The sequence below is a fragment of the Trypanosoma conorhini genome, assembly GCF_003719485.1.
Source record: "Trypanosoma conorhini strain 025E chromosome Unknown Tco_14.4_contig_00210, whole genome shotgun sequence".
In the NCBI taxonomy this organism is placed as follows: domain Eukaryota; phylum Euglenozoa; class Kinetoplastea; order Trypanosomatida; family Trypanosomatidae; genus Trypanosoma; species Trypanosoma conorhini.
In genome coordinates, this window is record NW_021704295.1 from 16,624 (window position 1) to 27,967 (window position 11,344).

At 61.9% G+C, this 11,344-nt stretch overlaps 6 protein-coding genes across 6 annotated transcripts in view, besides 12 other annotated features; all 6 read right to left on the minus strand.

Moving 5' to 3' along the window:
• Window positions 1-242, minus strand: part of Tco025E_04213 (UDP-Gal or UDP-GlcNAc-dependent glycosyltransferase) — a gene marked incomplete at both ends in the record, with an annotated part of 483 nt that extends 241 nt beyond the window's left edge. Inside the window, one exon of the mRNA XM_029371125.1 lies at window positions 1-242. This exon is cut by the window's left edge and continues 241 nt beyond it. Coding sequence (XP_029228801.1) covers window positions 1-242 — 242 coding nt within the window.
• Window positions 243-290: 48 nt separating this feature from the next.
• Window positions 291-345: a sequence feature (G-rich).
• An 88-nt stretch (window positions 346-433) lies between these two features.
• Window positions 434-466: a microsatellite.
• Window positions 467-486: 20 nt separating this feature from the next.
• Window positions 487-505: a microsatellite.
• Window positions 506-915: 410 nt separating this feature from the next.
• Window positions 916-943: a microsatellite.
• Window positions 944-1,366: 423 nt separating this feature from the next.
• Window positions 1,367-1,389: a microsatellite.
• A 306-nt stretch (window positions 1,390-1,695) lies between these two features.
• Window positions 1,696-1,716: a microsatellite.
• Window positions 1,717-1,899: 183 nt separating this feature from the next.
• Window positions 1,900-1,933: a microsatellite.
• Window positions 1,934-2,122: 189 nt separating this feature from the next.
• On the minus strand, window positions 2,123-2,584 carry Tco025E_04214 (putative C-5 sterol desaturase; the record flags this gene model as incomplete). The annotated part of the gene is made up of 1 exon (XM_029371126.1): window positions 2,123-2,584. One exon carries the CDS (start codon window positions 2,582-2,584, stop codon window positions 2,123-2,125), a length of 462 nt encoding a protein of 153 aa, XP_029228802.1.
• A 610-nt stretch (window positions 2,585-3,194) lies between these two features.
• Window positions 3,195-3,224: a microsatellite.
• Window positions 3,225-3,328: 104 nt separating this feature from the next.
• On the minus strand, window positions 3,329-4,234 carry Tco025E_04215 (uncharacterized protein; the record flags this gene model as incomplete). The annotated part of the gene is made up of 1 exon (XM_029371127.1): window positions 3,329-4,234. One exon carries the CDS (start codon window positions 4,232-4,234, stop codon window positions 3,329-3,331), a length of 906 nt encoding a protein of 301 aa, XP_029228803.1.
• A 78-nt stretch (window positions 4,235-4,312) lies between these two features.
• Window positions 4,313-4,338: a sequence feature (GA-rich).
• Window positions 4,339-4,364: a microsatellite.
• A 108-nt stretch (window positions 4,365-4,472) lies between these two features.
• Tco025E_04216 (uncharacterized protein) lies at window positions 4,473-6,023 on the minus strand (the record flags this gene model as incomplete). The annotated part of the gene is made up of 1 exon (XM_029371128.1): window positions 4,473-6,023. One exon carries the CDS (start codon window positions 6,021-6,023, stop codon window positions 4,473-4,475), a length of 1,551 nt encoding a protein of 516 aa, XP_029228804.1.
• Window positions 6,024-7,073: 1,050 nt separating this feature from the next.
• Window positions 7,074-7,097: a microsatellite.
• A 99-nt stretch (window positions 7,098-7,196) lies between these two features.
• Window positions 7,197-7,218: a microsatellite.
• Window positions 7,219-7,716: 498 nt separating this feature from the next.
• Window positions 7,717-10,656, minus strand: Tco025E_04217 (uncharacterized protein; the record flags this gene model as incomplete). The annotated part of the gene is made up of 1 exon (XM_029371129.1): window positions 7,717-10,656. The coding sequence occupies one exon, from the start codon at window positions 10,654-10,656 to the stop codon at window positions 7,717-7,719; it is 2,940 nt and encodes a 979-aa protein (XP_029228805.1).
• An 11-nt stretch (window positions 10,657-10,667) lies between these two features.
• Window positions 10,668-11,344, minus strand: Tco025E_04218 (receptor-type adenylate cyclase; the record flags this gene model as incomplete). Its single annotated transcript, XM_029371130.1, has 1 exon — window positions 10,668-11,344. A coding segment is annotated over one exon (677 nt), but the record flags the coding sequence as incomplete, so codon positions are not given.

Below are 11,344 nucleotides of genomic sequence, written 5' to 3' on the forward strand. Positions count from 1 at the left end.
TCCGACGGGATTCCAAACACAATGAGAAAGTTCTGCCTCTTCCATGCGTCCACGACACCGCGAGGAACATATTGCAGCGTCTCGGCATCAGCAGCGCGGGCGACCTCGTCACAAGACGGCGGCTTGAAAAGGTTGGTGTGCGGTGCACCCTTCAAGTCCAGCCCGACGTTCACCTCAAGGAGTTGGAGGCCAAACACCGCAAACAACAACATGGGGAAGCAGAGGCCAACAACTAAGGCCATCCGTTTTACGTGCCGTGCCATCCTTACTGCGTGCCTGTGGGAGGTAAAGCGGGGGTGGGGGCAGGGAGGGGTTCGGTGCGGCAGCGGGGTGCGGGCAGGGGCGTGTTGCCCAGCCAGAACTGGCACAAGGAAGCATCAAAGAAAAATGCACAGCACGCGCACCGTCGTGACGCTGAGGACCGCGGCAATGCCACTCACCCACCCACCCACACACACACACACACGAAGAGATGGGCTTGGAAATGAGAGAGAGAGAGAGAGAGGACGGAGCAAACCACCAGGCAGGCGGGTGGGCGTCTCTGAGGCCGCGGCGCCTGCAGCGCGCCCCAGGCTGTAGGCGCCAGGAATTGTGCGGAACCGGAGGCCACCGCGCACAGGAGAGAGAAATGCGGGCGAAGAGCACCACGGAGGCACGAAGCAGAACAGCCCCCAGAGGCAGGCAACCTGCTGCCGGAGGAACGCGCAGGCGACCTTACGGGCGACGGCCAACATGCGTCCGCACTGCCCCGCCCGCGGTGCCACTGAGGCCATCCCCCAAAGAAACCAGCAAATAACACAAGCGAGGCGCCGTTCATTCATGGGCGGCACAGCATCGCGCTGCCGCCGACAGCGCCTGTTTATGGAGTGTGAAGTAAAATGCGGTTTGCGGCGGTGCGGCACACAAAATTGCCGCAAACAAAATTAAAATAAAAATAAAATAATGGCGACATTCGATGGAAAGACGCTGCACCCAACACTTAACCAAAGAAGCAAAATCAACAACAGGCAAAGAAGAAAAAGAAAGTGGGCCCTCCAAACGCATCGTAGACGGGGGTCCGTTTTAACGAGTACCTCTGCAGCATCCGTTTCGACGCGGTGCGTGAATGCGAGCAGGAAAGACGCAGACGACGAGGCGGAGAACGACGGGTACGCCGAGGAGCTGAAGATAGCTGTGGGGAACTGAAGCGTCTTGGGCGAGCCGCGGGTGGCGGCGTCACTCACAGTGGTGCAAAGGGCGACAGAAAAGGGTTGAAAAGCGGTGCCGCGTGAGCCCCGTTGGGGCGAAACTCATGAGACGCGGCGAGCGAACCACACATGCAGACGCTGCAGCAAAGTATGTGTTTGCCGCTCCCTCCCTCTTTCTCTGTTTGTGTGTGTGTGTGTGTGTATTCCTAAAGTAAAGAGGGACGGGGGAGAAGGAAAAGGATAAAGCGGCATTTCTCAGTGTGGCCGCGCCGAGAGGAGTTATATTCCTCTTGATGGCCCCGCAATGCAACACTTCATGAGGAGGTTGTCGCCCAATTCTTTTCTCTCCTCACCCTTCCCCGCATCAGAGTCCGTGAAGAGGCGTTTGAGCCGCATCAAATAAACCGTGGGCCCAAATCGACCCCAAAACACGGCTGCTCCTGATTCCCGCCGCTGCTCTCTCAGCATCCCCTTCCCGCCTCTGCAGGAAGGCTGCACGTGAGCATAGCACACACACACACACACGCACGCTTCCACAGCCATGCAGACAGAAGCAAAGAGGCCGCCTGTCCGTGACCCTGAGGCGCAAGCAGCAGCAGCAGACGTCGCAGTACGCCCCATGAATTATTGGGTCCAACAGGTAGTTGTTGTAAGCAGCTGGGTGTCGCATCCCCTCTTTTAACTCCGTATCCCCCCAGCAGACCTGCCATTTCTCTCCCTCTCTCTTTCGCTTCCCCCTCCGTCTCAGACCCCCCCCCAAAAAAAAAAAACCGCCATGTGGGACGGGTTGCCCCTCGTCCACGCATGTGACAGCTCCCAGCAAAGGGGAACCCGCCTGCTATTACGCCTTCACTTTTGTTTTCCCCCTGCCGCGCCCTACACTCCCCGCCTGTGCGAGGAGGAATCACATCGAGACGGGCTGCGCGGGTGGTGTCCTACTCCGCTACTGCCTTCGCGTCCTCCGGGTAGCTCTTGAAGGTCCCAAACACCCAGTCCCAGAGCATAATGTACTGGCCATAGTTGTAGTGAAACTGCGCGTGGTGCAGGTCGTGGGCGCAGACGTTGAAGAGGTACGGGATGCGCACGTCGATGCGGGTGTGGTTGAGGCCGGCCAGCGTGCCGCCGATGAAGATGAAGACCACTGCGGTCAGGGCGTGCACCTGCCCCACGGGGGTGACGCGGGTGAGCAGGTACAGGACGAAGAGGTGCAGGTACTCGCCGGTGACGTACTCAAACGGGTGGTCGTTGATGGAGTCGTCGATGCCGCGAAACGGCGTCAGCTGGCGGTGGTGGTGCTTGTGGATGAGGGGGTAAATCGGCGGCCAGTGCAGCCCCCAGTGGAAGAGGGTGTAGAAGAAGTCGTAGACGACGAAGAGCACCACGAGGTGCAGCGGCATCCACGCCAGCGAGCGCAGAAGCGCGGAGGCCGTCTAGAAAGTCCACGCACATGCCGCTCACCTCGGTGTTGACGATAAACCGGTAGGTGTGGTAGACGAAGAGGGCCGTGACGAGTTTGGCGAAGGCGATGAAGAGTTTGTCCTTCAGCGTCAGCGACCGCAGGCACTGCGGACGATCCCGCAGGCGGGCCTTCACGGCGGACGCCACCAGCGGGTACACGAAGCGCCCGTAGAGGGAGAAGCCGAGGTAGACGACCCCAGTGAAGGCCGCGTCGAACGCCAATGCCGACATCCCGCAGAAGACCTCTCGCGCGACTCCCGATGTGGTGACGTGGAGGGCCGCGCCGGTGCCTGGTGGCCGCCGGATTACGCAATCGCAAACAGAACTCACCTGCGGCGCGGCAGGGGCGGGTGCGTGGGTGCCGGGCAGCGACGTGGGAAATAGTCGGGGGGAAGCAGCAGGCAAAGCGAAAAAAAAAACAACAGAAAGAAGAAGACGCCTCGAGGGAAGGAGGAGCTCCCATGCAGAAAGACACAAAGGAAAAACACGCACAACCCGGCGCACCGCACATGATCACTGCAAACTCCCCACAGGAAGAGGAGGGGGATGCACGACACACACACACACACACACACGCACGTATAGGGGCCTGCACGCTTACATGCATACCTCCGCAAACGCAACAACAAAAACAAAAACAAAGCAAGCGTTTGTATGAAGACTCACCGCCCAGCAAAAGGCGTTTAGCGAAAATACACGTACGTCTTTGGGGCCATCACCATCAACAGCAGCACACCGCAGGTGGTAGCCACAATAAGGCATAAAAACACGGCCTGCCTGAGAACTGCCCACATGGGCGCTACAACCGTCTGCCAAAAGAGCTCTGCGCCAGGCACACTATGGAGGCAGCGCGGCGGAGGCGGGCCCCCGCCGAAGGCGTACCCCAGCTGATCCATGCGACGCGCCTGCGTCGCTGTTCCATCAACGCCGCGCTGCAGCAACTCAGCATTCGCATCGAGTCGCACGCGTTCCTGCTGCATCAGGTCACTCATGCGAATAACACCCTCTTTCATGCCCCTAATGGCCGCACGAATGTCTTCCATCACCTGCGCGTGCGCCGCTTCCTCGTCCGCCGCGGTCGGTGCTGCGTGCGAGTGTGCCATCGCCTCCAGAGGCTGCGCACACGGCGGGGCGGCGCGTGGGACGGGCTCCTCGTCCCGGTGATACACGCAGGGGAGGACGCGTGCCGGCTCGCCCAGGCAGCGCGGGTCCTCCTGCACCAAAAAGGGGGCAGTGACGGCAAACGGGGGCCTGGGGGCGCGCTCCCGGCAAAGCAGCCCCACGCACGGCGCAGGGAGACCGCCGCGGCTTCCCTTGGGCGACACCGCGTCCGCCAAAAACGCCCTGGCGGAGCAAATAATCCCCGCGACCGCCGCGTCCCGACAGGCCTCCTCCCCCAGCGCCCCCAACTGCAGCTCCGCGGAGGAGAGCAGAACCCCCAGGCGGCGAACCGACTTTATAAACTCGGCGCGGTGCTCTTCGTCCAGGCCGCGCACGTCCGCCTTGGCGCCCGCGGCACGCAGTAGACGCTGCGCCTTCGCCAGGGCCCGGCGCAGGCGCAGGATGCAGGGCCGCAACGGCGTCTCCATCCCCGCGTCGAGCCGCCGCGCAAATTTCCGCTTCCCGGCAGCGCCAATAACGGCAACAACGACAACAGAACGGGGGCGGAAGAGGAGCAAAAGAGCATCGCATGAAGAGAAGAAAGAAAGAAAAACAAGAGGCAATGAACAAGAGCTAGGCGAGAGCGAAGAACGCAAAAAAAAAAGCCAATGCGTAGAACTATTCGTTTCGCTTTGGGTTTGTTCTTCGCCTGATGGTTTTCGTCGTTCAGGACGCCGCGGGGGTGTTCGCGTGTGCCGCAGCAACGGCGGCGAACGCCTCAGAGAGACGCAGGGCGTAGTGCCGCAGAACCCGCACCTCCTCGTGAACCCCCTCCGCGGAGTGCAGGAGCACCGCTGCGATGGTGCACCCCTTCGCAAACAGCGCGTAGGCGAGCCGGCGGCGGCTCATGCACGTAATGAGTGGAATGCCGCGCGACGCGCAGTGTGAGCGGATTTCCTCCAGCGTCCCAACTATTCCCATTTCCTGCACCGTCCTTCGCTTCCCGCCGGGCAGCGGGTGCGTGGCCGCCGCCGTCGCCCCCCTCACCGCATCACAAGGCCCCTTCTGGTCGAAGCCTGCACACGCCTCAATATCTGAGGCGAGGAGCACAACAGGGACACGCGTGGCGGCAGCGCGTAGCCCCTTCAACGTTTCCCGAAGCCCGGTCGTGTAGAAGCGCCTCGCCTTAAACTGCAGCGGCTTCTCCTGCTTCATGCGTCGCTGCAGGTGATACTGCTGCTGCAGGATTGTAAAGACAAGATCGTCCAGGGCATCGGTTAGGAGATTTGTGCAGTACGCCCCAACGAAGTTCACTGTGGGGGACACGGCCGGTCCCGTCAAGCTTGCCTGCTCGTCCTGCGCATTCTCCGGCCCGGCACCCATGAAACGGGAAAGTTCCTCCCTCGCCACACGCCGCGGGTACCTGTGGCTTCGGCAATCGATCCATGCGGCGAGCGGGTGGCAGCCCACCCCTACCTGCGCCAGCGAAGGGTAAAAGCTAAAGTAATTCGGTTCGCCGGTCACCTCCGCCGCGGCACCCGCGAGCTTCACAGCGTTGGACGCCGCAGCGCCCTCCGCAACGCTCTTGGAGGCCCCCACGTCGTGGCGCAGCAGGCAAAGGGTTGGAGCGGCCTCCTCCGCGTCCGTCACCGCCATCGCATTCGAGCGCCACCTGAGCGCTGCGGCGTTGAGGCGCTTTTTCAGCTGTCGGATGTGGCGCATGTGTTGTCCCGCCCCCGCGTAGTCCCTCCCCCGCATGGCCCGATGCAGCCGGCCGTAGATCGCCTCCAGATCCGCCACAAGGCCCTGCATTCTGCGCAGCTGTCGCCGCTGCCGCTGGGGTGCATGCGCCGGCGCGTCGACGGACGTCGGGGACGCGCCTCCGCCAAAACTCTCAGGCTCCTCGCCGTCGCTGCTGGCGCCCACTGACGGCTCGCGAGGCTGGGCGCCGTCGCTGCAGGACAGAAGTGACTCAAACGCCGCCTTCCGCTCCGCATGGATCGTCCGCCGCAGCTTCGACACCCGTGCACGATGATTGAATGGCGCGTCGGGGTCGCGCCGCTTCCCCTTCCGCAGGCGCGTCCCTGGCGGAGCCGCCGCCCACGGCCCAGGAAAAGGCCGCACCCCACGCTTCTTCTTCTCACGTTGAGGGCCCGCGGCATCCGCCGCCCCCTCTTCCCTCTCCAGCCGCGGGTGCGTGCGCGGCTGCCGCTGCCCCGCCGTTGGCGAGGGTGGTGGCGGCAAGAAGTCGCTCACGTACACGACCGCTCTCTGCATCCTTCCACGCCGGCGTCGGCCTCCGCGCCGAGGCGCCGGCTCAGCCGAGGCGGATTCATGCGGGACCCTACTGCATGGGTTCGGCATGTGTGCCCCACAGGAGCCCAACCTACAGGAAAGAAGGGAAGAAAAAGAGGCACAGTGAGAAGTACGCGCGAGAGTTGGCAATACGTACATGCGGCATGGCAATGCGGCAGGCAGCCTTCCCCGTCACGGCGCCGTGGCGGCAAACAGTGCGGGGGTCATGTGCATACGTGATTGAATGCGCAGGAGGGAACACGCAAAAGACGCCTGTTGGTGGCGGCTCACCCCGCTGGAGGGGTGCCATTTCCGCCCACACACACACGCAACGCACCATTTCTCCTCCCTTCGCCCCTGCGACACTCCCGCTGACGCACCGAACCCGCCACGCCGCGCTGCGGCACCGCAACGGAGAGAGAGGGAAAAACGGGATTAAAAAAAACAGTGAAAGAGGCAGCAGTTAATGCACGGCAGAGAGCAAAAGCCAAAGAGATGTGTCTCGACGGCGCCGTGTGCCTGCCTCTATCAAGAGGAAAGCACGCTGCAAAAAGAAGCTCACAGTTCGGCTCAGTGTCCCCGTCACCGCGCCTCGGGTGAGATGTCGCAGAAACACGCACAGTGGAACAAGGCAGCCGGTTGTTTCATGCACAACCCGCTGCAAATAAAAAAAAAACCGGATTCTCGTGGAGAACCCGCAAAGTGGCGGTTCCTTACGGCTCCGCAGTCATCGAAGTCTTCCGCGTGGTGGACAGTTAGTGGCACGGAGGTTCAAAATACAGAAAGGGCACAGTAAACAAAAAAAAAACACTGCCGGGTTTCCGTGCCCCATCTGGCCCCAAACACCTCCCACGGGTTTTTCTACAGAGAGCGGGGAGCAAAAGAAAAATCAAAAGGCAGCAGTCATGTGGGCGTCACACCGGCAGGCGACAGGCGATGCCCAGCCACGGGACCCGCCTGCGCGACCCCGCAGGTGCCGTCGGAGTGCACGCGACACAAGCGCAAGAAAACAGTTATCAAAGCCAGCAAAGCAAAAAAAAAGAAAAGAAAAAAGAAGCTTGCATGCGACGCCAGAAGCGGGGCGGCGGTTTTTCATCGTCTCGCCCCGCTCAGCCTCCGCCACCCACAGACAGGCCGACCGAGACACAGAAAGAAAGGGGGGGAGGGAGGGAGGGAGCCGCATTGCACTTGGGGTCCATTGCTGTCCTGCCACATCGCCCACTTCCCCCCGGCGGCGTGTAGCGGCGGCATTGGCGCCGGCCAGCCGGAAGGCGAGGAGCGCGCACGACACACAACGGAGTGGGCGGCAGCGCGGCACAAGGCCATGTCAAGACGCCACCAGAAAAAAAAAAGCGAAAAAGCTAAATAAGTAAATAAACAGCAACAAAAACACACGTAAAATGACAACCAACGACACGGGGGGAAAAAAAACGTGTGAAGTCGCGATAAAAGAGTCTTTGCTCCTCCTGTGGGTGGGTGCTCGTGCGATTCCGCCGTCGCCGCCGCCCAAGTGCAGCGCAGCGTCGACCCACGCACAAATAAAAAACAAAACAAAAAGCTACAGCACGGGGTATGACCCGGAGCGTCCGTCACATGTATGCAACATGCACTTCTTCTGTGCGGCAAGGGGCGGATCCAACCGGGCAATCCGCTCCGTGTGAAGGGTTCGAATCCCTCACGACGAAGAGCTCAGGGTGCCAACAGTTTCACATTCGCTTTCTCCGAGAGAAGTCGCCAGCTCCGCAGTTGGGGAACGCTCACGGCATCCGCAACTAGTCATGCCCGGAGGCTGCCCAATTCTATCGAGGCAGAGCGCACATGGCAGCTCTTCACTCATCGATCGAGAAACTGTTGCTGTGGAGGACGTCGTCGTCGACATACCAGCCCCCAAAACGGGCGCGGCAGCGACGACGCTGGTGGACGCACAACTCGTGTTCACTCCCGGCTCATTGGTGGATGTTGCGCCAACTGCCTGCTTCGTCAGCGACCCCACATCTTTTTCTCCGCGTGAGCCCCGCGTCAAGTCCCGCATTGAACCCACACTGACGGCGCAGGAGGCAGCAGTCGCATTGGATCCTGACACTTCACGCCCAGCCTGTGCTTGCCTCTCAGATTTGCCCATCGAATGAGCCCCTTCACGTGGAGGAGGTTTGTCCTGCCCAATTGCCGGCAGCAGTGCTCGGCACCCGCTATGCTGTGCGTCGAATCTAGCCGTGTCAACCACGGCGGCAGCGAAGTTGGCGGCATGTAGCACCTTCGACTCGCCTTCTCGCGTTGCGGCACCAGAGCCCTGCGGCGCAGGAAGCTCATCGGAGGGCTCTTGCGTCTTGAGGGTGACGCGGGCGGCCGTAACAGGCGGCGGTGAAGGAGGTGCCGGCTCATCCCGTGCGAATAAAGCATGACCGGCATTCGTGGCCGAATCGGCTACCGCTGCATGCTGCGGAGCACCCCTCTCCTCCACCGCAGCGGAAGGTGCCCTGCGACCGGCCGGCCCAACCTCGCCCCCTCTGGGCCTCAGGCCTGCGTACAGTGCCGCCGCACCGGACACCTGCGACGGGTTATTAGCGGCCGTGAGGGCCCCGTTTGCGGCAACGCAAGCCCCCGTGTCCGCGGCCTCAAAGACGGAGGTGTCTCTCTGGGCATAATGAAGATTCGTGGACTCCTCACGAGACGCAAGCGGCGGCGCAGGAGGCTTCACAGTTTCCGGCGAGGCACCGCGGTGGGGGTTGACCGTTGCAGAGGCGTCTTCTTCTAACCGGCGACGGCCTCCGGGTGGCGGGCGCCGCCTCCCGTCCTCCGCCGCGGGCAGCGCTGAGACAGGCGTGAAAGGCACACCGAGGTCCGCGCCCTCCGTGCCGCGGCGTGCATGCGTGGCGGCGAGATCCACTTCTTTTTGACCCGCACCCACCAAAGGGTTCAGGCGCGGTCCAACGGCGTCCGGCTCACGCACGGCGGGCTCACCTGCCACCTCCACACCGGAGGCAACCCGGCGTGCCCTTCGACGGCGCAGGTGGCAACGCACTAGTACGTCTACTGCCAAAAGAGTGGCGGTAACAACGCCGATGACAATCGCAACGATCAGCGCCTTAGGAACGCGACGTCCATCGGAGACAGAGGCGGCGTCCCTCAGCGTGACGCTCGCCAGCTTTTGCACCCACACGTAGCGGCGGCCCCAAAAGGTCGTGTTCGCCGCCACGAGACACAAGGTCACGGCGTCCGGCAACTGAGCACGGCTTCGGTTGATGTGCAGAAAAGGCGCGTTGGGCGTCGCGCCCCGCACACATGCATGCGCCGCGCGCAACTCCGAGTCACACGACGCAGTGGTGGGCAAAAAACACACATAGTAGGGCAGGCTGCGGCGCCCAAGGTCTCCCCCTGTCAGCCCAAGCACCAACGTGTCGCCCAAGACATCCACAACTGCGAGCACAAAGGCGTTCACAAGAGCTGTCACGGGCAACGCCGAGGGCGTCACGCCACACGAGGCAGCGCCCGTACAAGGCGAAAGCTCAACGCACACCGCGTAATTCCAGGGATGTAGGTAAAGCGGGCGATCTTCCGAGTAATAGACGCGATGCGAGAGGGGCGCCCTTCGACACGTGTCGACGTGCACCACGCTTTCAACGGAGACTGTGTCGCTCTTTTCACAAGGGACGCCCAAGCACGGCGTCAGAAAAACCCGATGCGCCCGGGAGAAGGGACTGCCCAGTGCCGCATCGTACGCCTTGATGCTCGTCCGTGCTCCGCTCACGAGGTAGAGCGGGACCGTCACCAGCGCCTTCACCTCAAGGAGGGATTGGCCCCACGGTAGATAGTGGCCGCGCCAGCCATCGGCGGTGACGCAGAGTGAGTAGATACCAGGCAAAGGAAGTCGATGCGAATCGGTCACGTTGTGGCAGCCAAGCCCCGCACTGCACTTTCTCGCGGTGGAGGGGCAGTCCACGCCGGCACGCACCAGTAGGGCACCGCCCACAGCGTCCTCGCGCGGCATGTTCGTCGTCCATGCGAAGTGCAACCCGTAGTACGGAAGCGGTGCAGTGAAGCGTGCGTGGGTGGCTTCGCTAGGCAAAAAGTGCACGGATGCGTTGGTCGTCACAGGCAGGAAGTGCGCAGCGCCCGAGGCGGAGTGCTTGGTGATGACAAGCGTCATCGTCCCGGACGGGGCGGCAGTGGCAGGAACAAACGAAACGCAGTTTGTCGCCGCCCCCAGGGACGCCGGCCAGCCGCCGCACAGTCTGCCTTCCGGGGTGTAGTACGAGGCGTAGAGGCTCAACCCACGGAGTAGCGCGGCGCCGCGGACTTCGCAGTAGTACGTTGCGTTGCCGGGGCTGAGCACGACGCGGGGGAAGCAGCCCACCACCGTCGCCGCCCCCTTCTCCTCGGGCGGGGCAGGGGGCACATAAATGCTGCCGAGAGCAAAGTCACCGTGCGCCCCGCGACGCAACGAAAGCGCCTCCCTACACGAAAGGAGGCTGAAGAAAACACAGCCCAGCAGCAGCCGCAGAAGCCCGGCGCAAAAGCCGCGCATCGGCGCGCGAAAGCCCCTCCCGCCGCACAGCCGCCCGTTGCCCTCCACATCCGCAACAGCGACGCCTAAAAGCAACGCCCATAGTAGCATTCCTTTCCGCATCAACGCATGCAAACAGTAGCACTGCAGCAAAAAAAAACCACCTTAACCGCAGATAAGCTGCCAGTAAATACCAACAAAACTAAAAGCGTAAGAGAAAACAGAACAAACAACTGAAGCCCACAAGATATAATTACATAAAGCGCCCCAAGACAAGAGAACCGAAACGCATACATTCCTCCACAGGCCTCCCAAAGCAAGAGAAACTCACCACCGAAGTCGCCAATCACAAGGTCGTCGATTACATACCGGCGTTGGTTGAAGATAGACGCCATGAACGACTTGCGGTCCCTCACCCCTTTACAGTCCCTCAGCGCCCGCGCCAGCACCTCGCCGGCAATCCACCCATCCACCATGAACTCCCCGTCACCGTCATGCGTGCGGAACTGATCAGCGTCGTTGTAGACTCTCTGCCCACTGTTCTTCAGGTAATCCCGCATCGCCCCCTGGAAGCGACGGATGGCGTCGTGCCTTGTGTCCTTCGCCAGCGGGTTCGTCCCCGTCGCGATCACCTGCCCGGACACAAACTTGACACCATCAGCCACGGCAGCACGCCAGTAGTCCAGAAGAGCCTCCTGCAACACAATGGGAGCCAGCATGTACGCGTCGGCGGTGCGCCCGTCCGTCAGCATCCTCTTAATGAATTTATTGCTGTCTGCCGCCGGCCAGCCAAACACAA